General features: G+C 46.6%; 1 protein-coding gene across 13 annotated transcripts in view; it reads right to left on the minus strand.

Annotated features, from left to right (window-relative positions):
• The window catches only part of UNC80 (unc-80 homolog, NALCN channel complex subunit), a 162,411-nt gene that overhangs the window by 116,343 nt on the left and 31,688 nt on the right, over positions 1-14,380 (minus strand). For all 13 annotated transcript variants that reach the window (XM_083471252.1, XM_083471260.1, XM_083471256.1 and 10 more), the window contains exons 13-14: positions 1,120-1,488; positions 839-970 (exon numbers count right to left, since the gene is read on the minus strand). In XM_083471252.1, coding sequence (XP_083327378.1) covers positions 839-970; positions 1,120-1,488 — 501 coding nt within the window. The remainder of the gene's footprint in view (positions 1-838; positions 971-1,119; positions 1,489-14,380) is intronic.

Below are 14,380 nucleotides of genomic sequence, written 5' to 3' on the forward strand. Positions count from 1 at the left end.
TGTCTTAGGGATGCCTGGTTAATCTTGGGTTCCATTTGGCCAACTCTTTCAGTTCTCCAGATGCTATTGGATCCAGTCTAGCCAGGACACGCAAATGTATGCACACGTACACACAGACTGAAAAATCAGAGTAGTTCAACCAAAGCTGACCATGATGCAGTCCCATTAAGTGGGCATTGATGTAAATCGTTAAAAAAAAAAGGTTGCCCAACAGTACAACACGGGGGCAGCCGTTGTTTTGAATGGATGGTGGTCTTTTGTGCACAGAATTACACAGGAAGTACTGTGTGACCACTTCCTGCATCATTTTAAAAGCATCTTTACCTGGTGTGGCAGAGGTGCCATGCTTTGTATCTGTTCTAACCAGCTTTACACTGTTATAAGCAAGAATGAATCAATTTATTTCGGTCACTGTCCAGAGTGCAAATAAGCAAGAAAAATGGCAGGATGCCATTGGAACTCACAAATATTCAAGTGTGTTTGTATAAAAGTTTGTGTGTGGACTTTTTAGAATTTCCCTGGAATTATCCTAAAAGAGCTATACAGAAATGTGCTGGGGTGTGTTTTTAAATGTCTACATGTGGAAGCAAGTTGGGGCAGATTAGGAGGGATTCCTCTATTTCTAGCTGGAACATTCACATACAGCACAATGCCCCTTACTCACTCCTGTCCTCTGGTGCTAAATCACAGGCTTCACAGTTAAGAATCATGAGTGCAGAAGGTCTTGCCTTCCGCATACAATTCCAGACCAAGATGAACGTTGTGAGCTGCTCAGACCAGGAACTCTACAAAATGGTTTAAGAATCCTGCTCCCATCCATTGTTCTGCCATGGCATACCTGATGTCTCAGCCGGTCTCCAGAGAGCCCACGGTGACCTTCTCCACAGCCATATGCACAGCCCAGAGACTTCACAATTTTTATCAGCATTGTCAGGGCCAACCTGTGCGTGCTTGCTGGAGTGTTTTCCTCCTTAGCAACAGGGGGGAAGAGACAACAATATCCCATTTTATTGCATGAAGCAGATGTATATAACATTCCAGGTTGTTTTTGTGCTCCCAGACAATCCAATCTAAGACAATGAACGGTGGGTTAATCAGCCTCATATAACCAATATTTACCTTGTCTTCCTTTTTATCATTCTTTTCATAAGGTCTTCCTCCACCTTCTCCTCCTCCGTCACCTCCTCCTCCATCTCCTCCACCACTTTCTCCTCCTCCTTCTTCTCCACCGCCATCTCCAGCTGCGCTGGCTGGGGCAACCCCAAATCCAGAGGTTGAACTACTCAGAGCCCCCTTGAGTTGGAAGGAGGTCTCGCTTTGTCTCTTCTCACTGGGTTCATTCTCTTTGTTGTCACTTTTCCTTCTGATCTTCTCCACACAGGGCACCACACCAAGCTGAAGCAGGCATTCCACAATATTGAGGGCCACATCACAGATTCGGGAGCTGATGTCGTGATTCAGGACCAGGAAAACAGCCTTGAGAACCACCTTGGAGGATGAAAAGCAAGACGTTGCAAACAATTTTGTTCTTAAAGACAGCATTCAAAATCCTGGCTGAGCTGGCAGCAAAGACAGATTTTGCCATGGGATTCACTGCGGGAACTTTTATGTGGTCATTTACAAAGCATGGTTGGTACACCACTTCAAAGTGAGCTTGGTTGTGGCGTGATGTGCTGTGCACTGAGGTGTTAGCCATTTATAGAAGCTTACCAAAGCAAGTCTCTGTATTTACTCTTCAGCCAGAATTGATCTAGGTCATGTTTCTAACAGAGTTGCCTTTTAGCGAAACCATAATTCAACATCTTTATCAACGACTTGGATGATGGACTCAAGGGCATCCTGATCAAATTTGCAGATGACACCAAACTGGGAGGGGTGGCTAACACCCCAGAGGACAGGATCACACTTCAAAACGACCTTGACAGATTAGAGAACTGGGCAAAAACAAACAAGATGAACTTTAACAGGGAGAAATGTAAAGTATTGCACTTGGGCAAAAAAAATGAGAGGCACAAATACAAGATGGGGGACACCTGGCTTGAGAGCAGTACATGTGAAAAGGATCTAGGAGTCTTGGTTGACCACAAACTTGACATGAGCCAACAGTGTGACGCGGCAGCTAAAAAAGCCAATGCAATTCTGGGCTGCATCAATAGGAGTATAGCATCTAGATCAAGGGAAGTAATAGTGCCACTGTATTCTGCTCTGGTCAGACCTCACCTGGAGTACTGTGTCCAGTTCTGGGCACCACAATTCAAGAAGGACACTGACAAACTGGAACGTGTCCAGAGGAGGGCAACCAAAATGGTCAAAGGCCTGGAAACGATGCCTTATGAGGAACGGCTAAGGGAGCTGGGCATGTTTAGCCTGGAGAAGAGGAGGTTAAGGGGTGATATGATAGCCATGTTCAAATATATAAAAGGATGTCACATAGAGGAGGGAGAAAAGTTCTTTTCTGCTGCTCCAGAGAAGCGGACACAGAGCAATGGATCCAAACTACAAGAAAGAAGATTCCACCTAAACATTAGGAAGAACTTCCTGACAGTAAGAGCTGTTCGACAGTGGAATTTGCTGCCAAGGAGTGTGGTGGAGTCTCCTACTTTGGAGGTCTTTAAGCAGAGGCTTGACAACCATATGTCAGGAGTGCTCTGATGGTGTTTCCTGCTTGGCAGGGGGTTGGACTCGATGGCCCTTGTGGTCTCTTCCAACTCTATGATTCTATGATAATGAACTTGTCATAAGGGTGAGAGAGTAATGCACCAGCCACAGCAGTTATTGAAAAAGTACTTTGGGATCAGAAACTGAGAGTGTTTCATGACTGGACAGTCATTAGTCTTTCACCTCACAGGTTCAATTTAGAGGGAGTTTCTGTCAAGTGCAAATTGCAGGGGTGAGGGACCTGATTCATAATAAGACCATAGTGGAAGTCAATGTACAGAAATGGACAGTCCTTCAAATTGCTATTTATATGTTTATTCTTATTTCTTATATTTATTCCTCACAAAATAACTATTTATCCAAGAACTCCAAGTGGTTTACATATATTTAGAAAATTAAAAATGCAGACTTCCGGCAGAGCCACGGCCATTGAAAAGAAGTGCAAGATAGCCCTCTGGGGAATCTAGAGCTACACGGGGTGTTTTAGAAGTTTAGCTAAGGCTAGGCGGACCTCGGAACCTCAAGAGGATTATCTTGGGGGACATGGCACCCGGCGGTGCCCGGTCGTGCTCTCCTGCTCCCCAGGTTTTGCTAATAAATCCAGAGATGGGATCAAGCTGCAGGCACGAAGGGGAGGCAGCACTAACCCCGCGCTGTGCAGTCTCAGGCTTCTAATGAAAGCGGCAAGCTTCCAAGAATAAAAAAAAAAGAACCTGGAACTATAATTGGGAAAGTTTATTTGACCATCACATTAAAATTTAACTTATTAAGATTTGGAGCGTTGAGGGGCGAAAAAAGGGAGTCCGTCCCGGCAGCTGGGAGAAGATGGCGTATGGCGGAAGGCTGCAGGAAGGAGCAAGGAAAGAAAGTATCTGCTGAGTGAGTGTTACTAAAAGACTTCGGTTACTTTGTTTAAAGTGCCGAGGCTGATTTTTTTATAAGAAATAACTTTGTGGCAAGTGAAGTAGAGTGGAGGAGTCTCCCTTTTGGTTCTGGTCGGAGTTCAACCTGTCAGTGGCTTAAAATCCGAACTCGACACACACCACCATTTTCTGACGGAGAAAGTTTTGCCAGTTCTAGCGGGCAAAAATCAGCAAAGGCTTTGATTAGTGAACTATTGTGGAACTTTGGAAAAGTGTAAGACTTGGCTAAAGGCTTTCACTTGGTTTATCACAGTTTAGGGGAAGGGAGCTTTGTCGTTGGGACTTCTTTAAAAAAAAAACCTCTGCTCTTCTATCGGAGGAGAGTGCCGGAAACTCTGTATTTAATTGCACTTGGAATTTGTGTCGGTTCTCTGGGCTATCTACTGCCTTGAATTAAGCCAACAAGCGGCTGAAAAATAAGAAAAACCCCAACTGGATTACAAATATTTGATCTCCTGGGAAATCCACTGTTTTGGATTAAGCCGACAAGTGGCTGAAAAATAATAAACTTCAACTGGATTACAAATATCTTTTTATTTTCTTCTTTCCTTTCTTTGAACACAGCATTGTGGCAGAGAAAGAAATCGAAAGTAACTTTGTTTAAGGACTTGGTTTTATGCATTAGCTGCCACCAAGTGGAGTTGAGGGGAACTGTACCTAAGAGAAACATTAGAACGGATTTGAAACCCCTGGAGGAGGATAGTAAAATTGCATAGGAGAATTTAAAAATTGGCTATTGATTTTAACAGTAAAAGAGATTCTATGGCTGGGAAAAAGGGAAAATGGGAAAGGATGATAAGGAAATTAAAGATTATGACAGTTTAATAGTGGAAATAAGGAAGGAATTCAAACAAAATGAACAATATATGGAGAAAAAATATTGGAGGTTAAGGAGACTTTAGATAAGAAACTAGAGGGAGTAGTGAGGGAATTGACAAGTAAAGTAAAAGATCTTGCAGTTAGATCTAAGACACTGGAAGACTCAATGAGTCAAACATAGAAAGAATTGAAGGAGACAAAGAGGGAGACAGAACAGGTCAGAGGAGAGGTAACACAAGAAGTGATGTTGGATAATATGGCTCTTTTGGAGATGAGACAAAAACAATTGAACTTGAAATTTAGAGGAATCCCTGAGGAAGCAAATCAAAATATAAGGGCCAAAATAATTAGAGAATTACCAATTTGGAAGACATCGGAAGAAGAAGACATCGGATTTACAATTGGAAATGCATTTAGAATAAAAGTAGTCAGCAAAAGCAAAAGTGAAGAAATTACCAGGAGATGTCTTGGTCATGTTTAATTCAATGGATATGAGGAATGAAATTCTGAGATTGAATTATAATAGAAATTTATGTATTGAAGGGAAGAAAATTATCATATTTAAAGAGATTCCATCCAGATTTTTATGAAAAAGGGACATTTATAAACAACTGGTTGGATTGTTGAAGAAAAATGGGATACAGCATAGGTGGGAATTCCTGGAAGGAATTTCCTTCTATTACAAAGACAAAAGGTTCAAATTAAGTAGCCTTCAAGAACTAGAGAAATTCTCCTGGAGATATGACAAAGAGTTGGGAAAAATAGAGAAAGCAAGACCAGGACGGGACCAGAGGGAGGAAGAAAAAAAGGAAGAAGAGAAGGAAGAAGAAAAAGAGGAGGAGGAGGAGGAAGAAGAAGAAGAAGAAAAAGAGGATAATAACAAAGCTCCCCAAACTTAACTTAAATTTGACAAGGGACTTAAATAAATTGGATAATGGCTCTGAAAATAATATCATGGAATGTGAATGGACTTAACAATAAAAATAAAAGGAATAAAACTGAACATGTTTTGATTAAACGGAATTTAGAACAAAATTTGTTTGCAAGAAACACATGTTGCAAGGAAACATAAAAAGATTTTAAGTAACAAAAGGTTGGGGAGAGACTTTATAACCTCAGACATAAATAAAAAACGAAGGGTGGTATTATACATAAAAGAGAAATACAATCCAAAATTAATTTACAAAGATGAGGTAGGGAAAGTGTTGATTGTACAAATCATGTTCCAAGGTGAAAAGCTGATCATTGCAGGAATTTACGCACCTATTGACAAGAAAGCTGACTTTTACCTAAAATGTAATGATATACTATTAGAGATAGTATGGATCAGAGAGTGATGTTAATGGGAGACTTTAATGGAGTGGTTATGCCAGATTTAGACAGATCAAGGAAAAGGTGAAATGTAAATGAAGGCAAACTACCGAAAATATTCTTTGACATGGTAAATACTATGGGATTAACTGACATTTGGAGACTCAAAACCCAACAACAAAACAGTTCACTTTCTTTTCAGAACCAAATCAAAGTTCTGGCAGAATGGAATAACTTTGGATTTCTAAGGAGTTGGTTCCAAGAGTTTCAAAAACTGAGAACTCCCCAAGGAGCATAATTCACTGTATATGGAACTAAAAGGGAAAGACCCCACATCTTTCAGATGGAGAATGAAAGAAAGTTTATTCAATGATCAAAAGATAGTAGAAAAAGCAAACGAGGCAATTGCAGAATATTTTAAATGGAATTTAAATAAAGGAACTCCTATTGAAACAGTGTGGGATGCAAGCAAAGCAGTGATGCGAGGTTTCTTGATTCAAAAGAACAGTTTTCAGAAAAGAGGAAAGGAGAAGAAGAAAGAAGAAATCCTGGCTCACCTCATGGTGAATGAGAGACTGCTAACAATAAAACTAAAGGATGAGTCAATAAAACAAAGTATTAAATTGTTGCAGACCCAGTTCTTCATGGTGGTAAACCAGGAAGTAGAGTGGAGAATAATGACAATGAGACAAATGAATTTTGAATCGGCCAACAAAAATGGGAAACTCTTGGTTAAACAAAAACAAAATACAATTTGTAAGATAAAAGATGTAGATGGGACAGTGGAAGAGCCTAAGGAAATTAGGAAAAATTTTCAGAAATTTTACATGGATTTGTATAAAAAAGAGAAGGAAGACGTTAAGAAAATAGAAAACTATATACAAAAGCATAAATTACAGCAGATTCCCATAGGAGAAAAAGAACAGCTAAATCAGACAATAACAGAACAAGAAATTGAGAAGGCAATAAAAAGAATGAATATTGGAAAAGCCCCAGGCCCAGATGGCGTCTCAGCAAAATATTATAAGACATTAGCAGGTCAATTAACACCCGTGCTATGTGAAGTTATGAACAATATTCTGAAAGAAGGAAAGATCCCAAATACTTGGAAAGAAGCATACATTACCTTGATCCCAAAGAAAGACACAGATTGTTTGAACGTGAAAAGCTATAGGCCTATTTCGTTATTGAACAACAACTATAAGTTATTTGCGGATATACTGGCTGATAGACTAAAAAAGGTGTTAAATGAAGTAATCCACAAAGATCAAGCCGGCTTGATCAAGACAGTTGAAGGATAATGTGAGAAATATAGTAGACATAATTGAATATTGGAGATGAGAAATGAAAAACAGGCGACGTTAATGTTTATTGACGCTGAAAAAGCGTTCGATAATGTTGCAATGGCACTTTATGAAAGAAAATTTAAAAATAATGAGATTAGGAGAAATGTTTTTGAAAGGCATTGATGCTATATATTCAGAGCAAAAAGCCAAACTTATTATTAACAATAATTTATCAGACAATTTTGAGATCCCCAAAGGTGTGCCCTTTGTCACCCTTGCTGTTTATTACTGTTTTGGAAGTGTTGAATAAGAATTTGAGAGAAGTGTCAGAAATCAGAGGTGTAAAGGTGGGAACAAAAGAGCACAAGGTGAAAGCCTTCGCCGACGATTTAGTCTTAACTGTTGAAGATCCAAAGAACAGTGTAAGAGAAGCTTTAGAGAGAATGGAGGACTTTGGAAAGGTATCAGGATTTAAACATAACAAAAATAAAACCAAAATGTTAGCAAAGAATATGAATAAAGAAGAAATAGAGGAATTGCAATGCAGGTCAGGAATTATGGTGGTTAAGAAAGTGAAATATCCTGGAATTTGGCTGACAATGAAAAATATTAATCTGTTCAAAGACAATTATGAAAACACATGGAAGGAGAAATTAAGAGGGATTTAGATATTTGGAGCATTGAAATTGTCATTCCTGGGTAGAATTATCAGTGATAAAGATGAACGTTTTACCTAGAATGTTATTCCTATTCCAAACAATTCCAGTAATCAGAGGGACGGGGCAACTCAAAGATTGGCAAAAATCATTATCAAGATTCATCCGGCAAGGGAAAAAGCAGAGGATTAAAATGAAAATATTAATAGAAAAAAAAGAAAGAGGTGGATTGCCTTGCCATACATGAATCTATATTATGAGGCATCCTGTCTAGTATGGTTGAAGGAATGGATAACACTGGAAAACACAGATCTCTTGGACTCAGAGGGTCACGATAATAGGTATGGGTGGCACTCGTACCTATGGTATGACAAAGTAAAAGTACATAAAGGGTTTTTAAATCATGTGATTAGAAGGTCAATTTATGAAGTGTGGGAAAGGAATAAAAACCTACTGGAAAGGAAAACTCCATGGTGGATATTACCGATAGAGGTATTGACAGTTAAAAAGGTGAATATGGAGGGGAGGCGAGCAACGTATGAGGAAATTATCAGACGGACAGAACAAGGATTAAAGCTTAAACCATATGACCAAATCAAAGGTATGTTAACAGGCTGGTTGCAATACCATCAGGTAAATGACATAATGAGTGAGGATAAAAGGAAAGCCGGATTTGAGGGTAAAAAAATCAAGATTCCAAATTAATAGAAAGCAGAGGTAGAACACTATCCAGAATGTATGATTTGTTGCTAGAATGGTTTACGAAAGATGAGGAAGTGAAAGAAGCTATGATAAAATGGGCTATAGATTTTGGGCATAAGATTGAATTGTATGCATGGATAAAATTATGGAATGAAGGTATGAAATTTACGGCATGTACGGTTCTGAAAGGAAAGGAAAATTGCCTTGCAAAAATGTGTATACAGTGGTACCTCGGGTTAAGTACTTAATTCGTTCCAGAGGTCCGTTCTTAACCCAAAACTGTTCTTAACTTGAAGCACCACTTCAGCTAATGGGGCCTCCTGCTGCTGCCGTGCCGCCAGAGCACGACTTCTGTTCTCATCCTGAAGCAAAGTTCTTAACCTGAAGCACTATTTCTGGGTTAGCGGAGTCTGTAACCTGAAGCGTATGTGTCAGGGGTTTAGGAGCAGAGGCACGGGCAAGGGAGGAAACAGAGAGCGAAGGGGAGGAGGCAGAAGAAAAGATGAGTGATGACGACGACCCGAGATCTCCTAGTCTTTCCAGTGAATCAGAGGATTCACAGAAAGGAGCACCAGTGGCCAGGGCAAGGGGGGAGTCTAGGGGGGCACCCCAGGAAGATAGAGCCAGAGGGGACTCAGAGGGGAGCAGCTGGAAATCGGGACCAGCGTCACCGCCAGGAAGCAGGGAAGAGGAAAGGAGCCAGGGGGGAAGCGCTGGCAGCTCACCACAGGAGGGAGGGCATGAGTCAGGAGTGGCCACACCTCCATCGGGGAGCGAAGAAACGGTTAAGAGGAAAGTGGAAGGTTGGGCGCGCGCGCCAAGTTCAAATGCAGAGGAAGGCGGCGCAGTAAGCAGCCCCGAAAGGGAACCAGGTCCTAAAGCCCGGCGCAAGGAGGCAGGAGGGTCCGGGTCAGCGTCAGAAGAATCCCGGAAGGAAGAAGCCCCGGGGGGTAGAGGGACCCAGAGGAGGACAGTCAGGCGGAAAAGGTGGAGCAAGGCTAGGATATTAAGTTGGTGCACACGGGGCGGAGACTCAGACGGAGCTTCGCCGATCTAGCTACTAGACGTAGAGTTGCGCGCAGCAGCGTGAGAATGGAAACTGTAATTCAATAAAGACTTTTACTTAATGATCGCTGGCTAGCGTGATCCTCTGTGAGCTAGGATCTTCAAGCAGCTCTGACAGTAAGCTCCGTCTCACGATTGTGGGCATCTACAGCCTCGAGGAGGGGAGAGAAACAGGTGCCTACTAGCGAGCTCACGAACGGCAGACGACATGACGGCTGAGCAGCAGATAGAGGAACTCAGAAAAGCAGTGGCACAACTGAATGCTGAGGCTCTCGCATCCAGGAAGAGAGAGGAGGAAGCAGCTGCCGCCTGCAGGGATCTCCAGGTCAGGTTAGACGTGCTGACAAAGCAGACACCCCGGCAGGAGGGAATTGGGTTGGCGAGACGGACAGGCGGGCTGGTCTCTCACTTCGATGGGAACCTGCAACAGTATCCCAACTTTAGAGCCGACGTACTGTGCGCACTGCAACTGCTGCATAAAGACTTTAGAGATGAGCAAGAGAGAGTGGGATTCATCATGTCCCATTTGCATGGGGATGCTAGAGCATGGCTACGCAATTTATGGAGAGATAAGGATCCGGCGCTCCAGAATGCAGATGCCTTTATTAAAGCGATGGATGGGTGTTTTTTATCAAGTATTGACGTGGATCTTGCACGGAAGGAGGTGCATGGGCTGAGACAAGGGAGGGCCAGCGTCAGGCAGTACCATGCCCGCTTTTTCGCCTTGGTCAGTGCCCTGGAATGGGACAGAGATTCGGCTCCTGTAAGAGACCTCTTTTGGGAGGGGCTGCACAACTCGATTAAAGATGAGATCGCGAGGGGGGAGAGACCCCGAACCACCCAGGAGGTCGTTCAGAGGGCACTGGCAGTGGGGGTGAGGCTGGAAGGACGTCCGTGGAGCAGGGACGAAGGGCGTGGAGGGCGCGAACCTGCCAGGGGCCCCTCCTTCCTTCCCAGAGAAGCAGCGCGGGCGCAATCCACGCCTCCGCCAGGAGGAGGAGCCGAACCTATGGAGGTTGGAGGTGCAAGGGCTCAGTCAGCAACCAGAGCCCTAGCACCGGCAGCAGTGAAAGCGAAGCCTCCTAGAGGGAACAGGAAGTGTTACGTCTGTGAGGAGCCAGGGCATATGGCAAAAGAGTGTCCCCAGAGGCTCCACAAGCTTACTGCAGCCTCGGCAATGGTGACTGCAGCAACGCAGCAAGGGGGACCACAGCAGGGAAACGACGCAGTCTGGCTGGAGGAAGAGGCCCTGGGGCCCAGCCAGACGTGTTAGTGACGCAGTCCCCAGAGGTTTTACAGCCCGTGAACCCCCTCCCGCCCAAACCAGTGGTGAGGCTCACCGCATCTCTCCAGCTGCCCAATGGAATCACCACTGACGTGCCCATCACAGTTGACTCGGGCAGCAACGCGGACTTTATAGGGCAGGACTTTGTCGACAAGCACGCTATACAGTTGCTGCCGGCCACACTGCCCCTGCAGGTTGTCACGGTGGATGGCAGGGAGTTGCTAGGGGGGCAAGTGGTGAAGCAGACGCCGCCCATGGTGATGCGACTTGGAAATCACAAAGAAATCATCAGCTTCAATGTCACTCAACTATCGGATACGCCCATTGTATTGGGAATGAGTTGGCTGGACAAGCACAGCCCAACACTGGCTTGGTACCAGAGGCAGCTGATCTTCGGCTCTTCCTTTTGTGCTGAACACTGCATCGTGCCCCGGCAGGAAGGAGAGGAAGAGGAGTCACAGCTGCTGCTAGGCATGCTGCAAGCGATTCCCCACAAGTACGCAGAATTTTTGGAAGTTTTCTGCGAGAAGGAGGCAGACAGGCTACCCCCTCACAGACCATATGACTGCAAGATTGACCTGCTGCCGGGGGTGGCGCTGCCTAAGGGGAAACTGTATTCCATGTCAGAGGACGAGCTGCAGGAACTCAAACAGTTCATAGATCATAATTTGGAGCGCGGTTTCATCCGAGAGTCCAAGGCAGCGGGGGGCAGTCCAGTATTCTTTGTTAAAAAGCGAGACACGCCCCAAAAAAGACTGGTCGTGGACTATCGCATTTTAAACAATGGGACCAAGCCGTCGGACTTCCCCATGCCCCGAATCGACGACCTCCTGGCGAAGGTGCGGAAGGGAAAAGTGTTCACCAAGTTAGACCTGCGAGGGGCGTACAACCTCATTCGTATGCGGGAGGGAGATGAGTGGAAGACGGCCATGTTCACGCCACTGGGTACCTACGAATACAGAGTTATGCCCTTTGGATTGCAAAATGGCTCCCACGTTTTTCAAGCTTTCATGCATCACGTGTTGGCGGGACTTCTCTACAAGACGTGCGTCTGTTTCTTAGATGACATCCTGATCTTTTCGGAATCGCAGCAGGAGCATGACAGACACGTCAAGGAAGTGCTGACCAGACTAAAGCAACATAGGCTCTACGCCAAGCTGGAGAAGTGCCAATTTGACGTGACGGAGGTGGATTTTCTGGGCTACAAGTTGTCTGACAAGGGGCTCGCCATGGACAGCGCCAAGGTTCGCGCGGTATTGGATTGGAAGAGTCCACGCAACCGGAAGGAGGTCCAGAGGTCTGTCGGCTTTGCGAACTTCTATCGCAAGTTTATCAAGGGCTTCGCTATGCAGACAGCGGCCATCACAGACACGCTTAGCTCCAAGAAAAAGAAGTTCGTTTGGACAGAGGAGGCGGAGCAGTCCTTTCAGGCACTCAAGCGTCTCTTCGCGTCGGAAGAGCAGCTGCTTCACGTCAACCCCAGCAGGCCGATGAGGGTGGAGACAGACGCCTCGGACAGAGCCGTGGGGGCGGTCCTGCTGCAAAAGGACCAGCAGGGGGTGTGGCGACCGGCAGCGTTTTACTCCAGGAAGCTCAGCAAGTCCGAGCAGAACTACACCATCTGGGACAGGGAGTTGCTGGCCATTCATGCAGCGTTCAAAGCGTGGAGGCACTTCCTGATCGGCGCCAAGCACACGGTGCAGGTTTGCACGGACCACAAGAATCTGGAGCACTGGCGCACGGCACAGTTCCTAAACCAGAGGCAGATACGTTGGGCTGAGTTTTTTGCGAACTTCGACTTCCGCATAGAGTATGTCCCGGGGGACACTAACATCATGGCGGATGCCCTCTCCCGTAAGCCACAGTATCTGGAGGACGCAACGCCAGCGGCCGCCATGCACATCTTCGCACCAACAGTATGGGCGTGCGCCGCGGCCACCGTGGACCTGGAGGCGGTGCGACGAGCGTTGCAGGATGACTCCTTCGCGCAAGCAAAGATGGCAGAGGTGCAAAGGGGCACGGCTGCGGCCGACGGTTTCCAGCTACGAGATGGATTGCTCATCCGTAAAGGGGCCATCTACGTGCCGGGAGACGACCTTCGCGCCAAGGTGCTGCAGCAGCTGCACGACGCGCCCACGGCCGGGCACTTTGGCAAGGAGAAGACGGTGGAATTAGTAGCCAGGGATTTCTGGTGGCCTGGAATGAGAGGGGAGGTCGCAGACTACGTGGCGAGGTGTGACACCTGCCAGAGGGCCAAACCAGTGCACAAACCGCCGGCCGGACTGTTGGAACCGCTGCAAACTCCGGTCGAACCTTGGGAAAGGGTGGCCCTGGACTTTGTCACGGATCTGCCCAGCTCGAGGGGCAAGACGGCAGTGCTGGTGGTGGTAGACCTGTTTTCCAAGATGGCGCATTTCATTCCGTGTGCTAAGGTGGCCACGGCGGAGCAAACCGCCAAACTGTTCATAGACCACGTGTTCAAGGTTCACGGTCTGCCACGGTCTATTCTGTCCGACCGGGGGCGGCAGTTCATCTCGAATTTCTGGCAGAAGCTGATGGGCTTCCTGAACGTCAAGATCAACCTGGCGTCGGCGAGACACCCACAGACCAACGGGCAAGCGGAGCGGGTCAATGCCATCATGCAGCAGTACCTGAGATGTTATGCAAATCAACAGCCTGCGACGTGGGTGGATTACCTGCCGCTTGCCGAGTTCGCCTACAACAACACGAAGCACGTGTCCACGGGGGTCACGCCGTTCTTCGCCAACAACGGGAGGCACCCCAGAACCTTCCCGGGACTGGAAAGAATGGGAGAGGGGGAGCCGCAGACAGCAGATGCGTTCGCGTCGGAGCTGCAGGAAGTCCACGATCAGCTGAGGCGCCACCTGGAGCTGGCCAAGCACGCATACAAGGTACAAGCGGACAAGCACAGAAGGGTTTGCGAAGAGCTCCACGTGGGAGACTGGGTTTGGTTAGCAGCCCACGCAGTGCCGGCCAGGTCGTTGGCCAAGAAGAAACTAGGGCATAAACAACTGGGGCCCTACCAAGTCGAAGAGCAGGTCAACCCGGTAGCGTTCAGACTGGCACTTCCGGAGGGTTCCAGAATGCATCCGGTATTCCACAGATCGGTGCTCACTCCCTACAAGGCACCGCACAGGTTCCAGGAACCCGGAACGGCGCCGAGTCCGGTCAGAGACAGAACAGGGCACGCGGGAGTGGCACAGAAGGAGCGCATCAACGAAGTCACGGAGATTTTGGACTCCAGATGGGGGGAAGAGGGGGTAGAATACTTTCTCGCCAAGGAGGGCACCCCGGCCAGTGCGAACAGCTGGGTGCCGGGCTACGCCTTGGACGAACCTCTCCTCAAAGACGAGTTTCATGCCCTCTTCCCCCATAGACCTATGCCAGCAGACTTTTTCGACGACTGGCTTTTCACGCCCACGCTTTCGGCCAGCACTTTCCGGGGGTTCGACTCGGACGAGGACCCGACACAAGACGTCCGTTCCCCGGAGGGGTCACCCTCGGGATCTGCATCAGAACCCTCGTATTGGTGGGACGATAGACCAGAGGAGCAGTTCCGCAGACGGTGGCTGGAAGGCCCAGGACGAGCAACACCGCCAGGAGGAAGTGAGGGAGAGACGGACATGGACGTTTTCGGGGACGACCCTGGTTTCG

The sequence above is a fragment of the Podarcis liolepis genome, assembly GCF_965112155.1.
Source record: "Podarcis liolepis genome assembly, chromosome: 1".
In the NCBI taxonomy this organism is placed as follows: domain Eukaryota; kingdom Metazoa; phylum Chordata; class Lepidosauria; order Squamata; family Lacertidae; genus Podarcis; species Podarcis liolepis.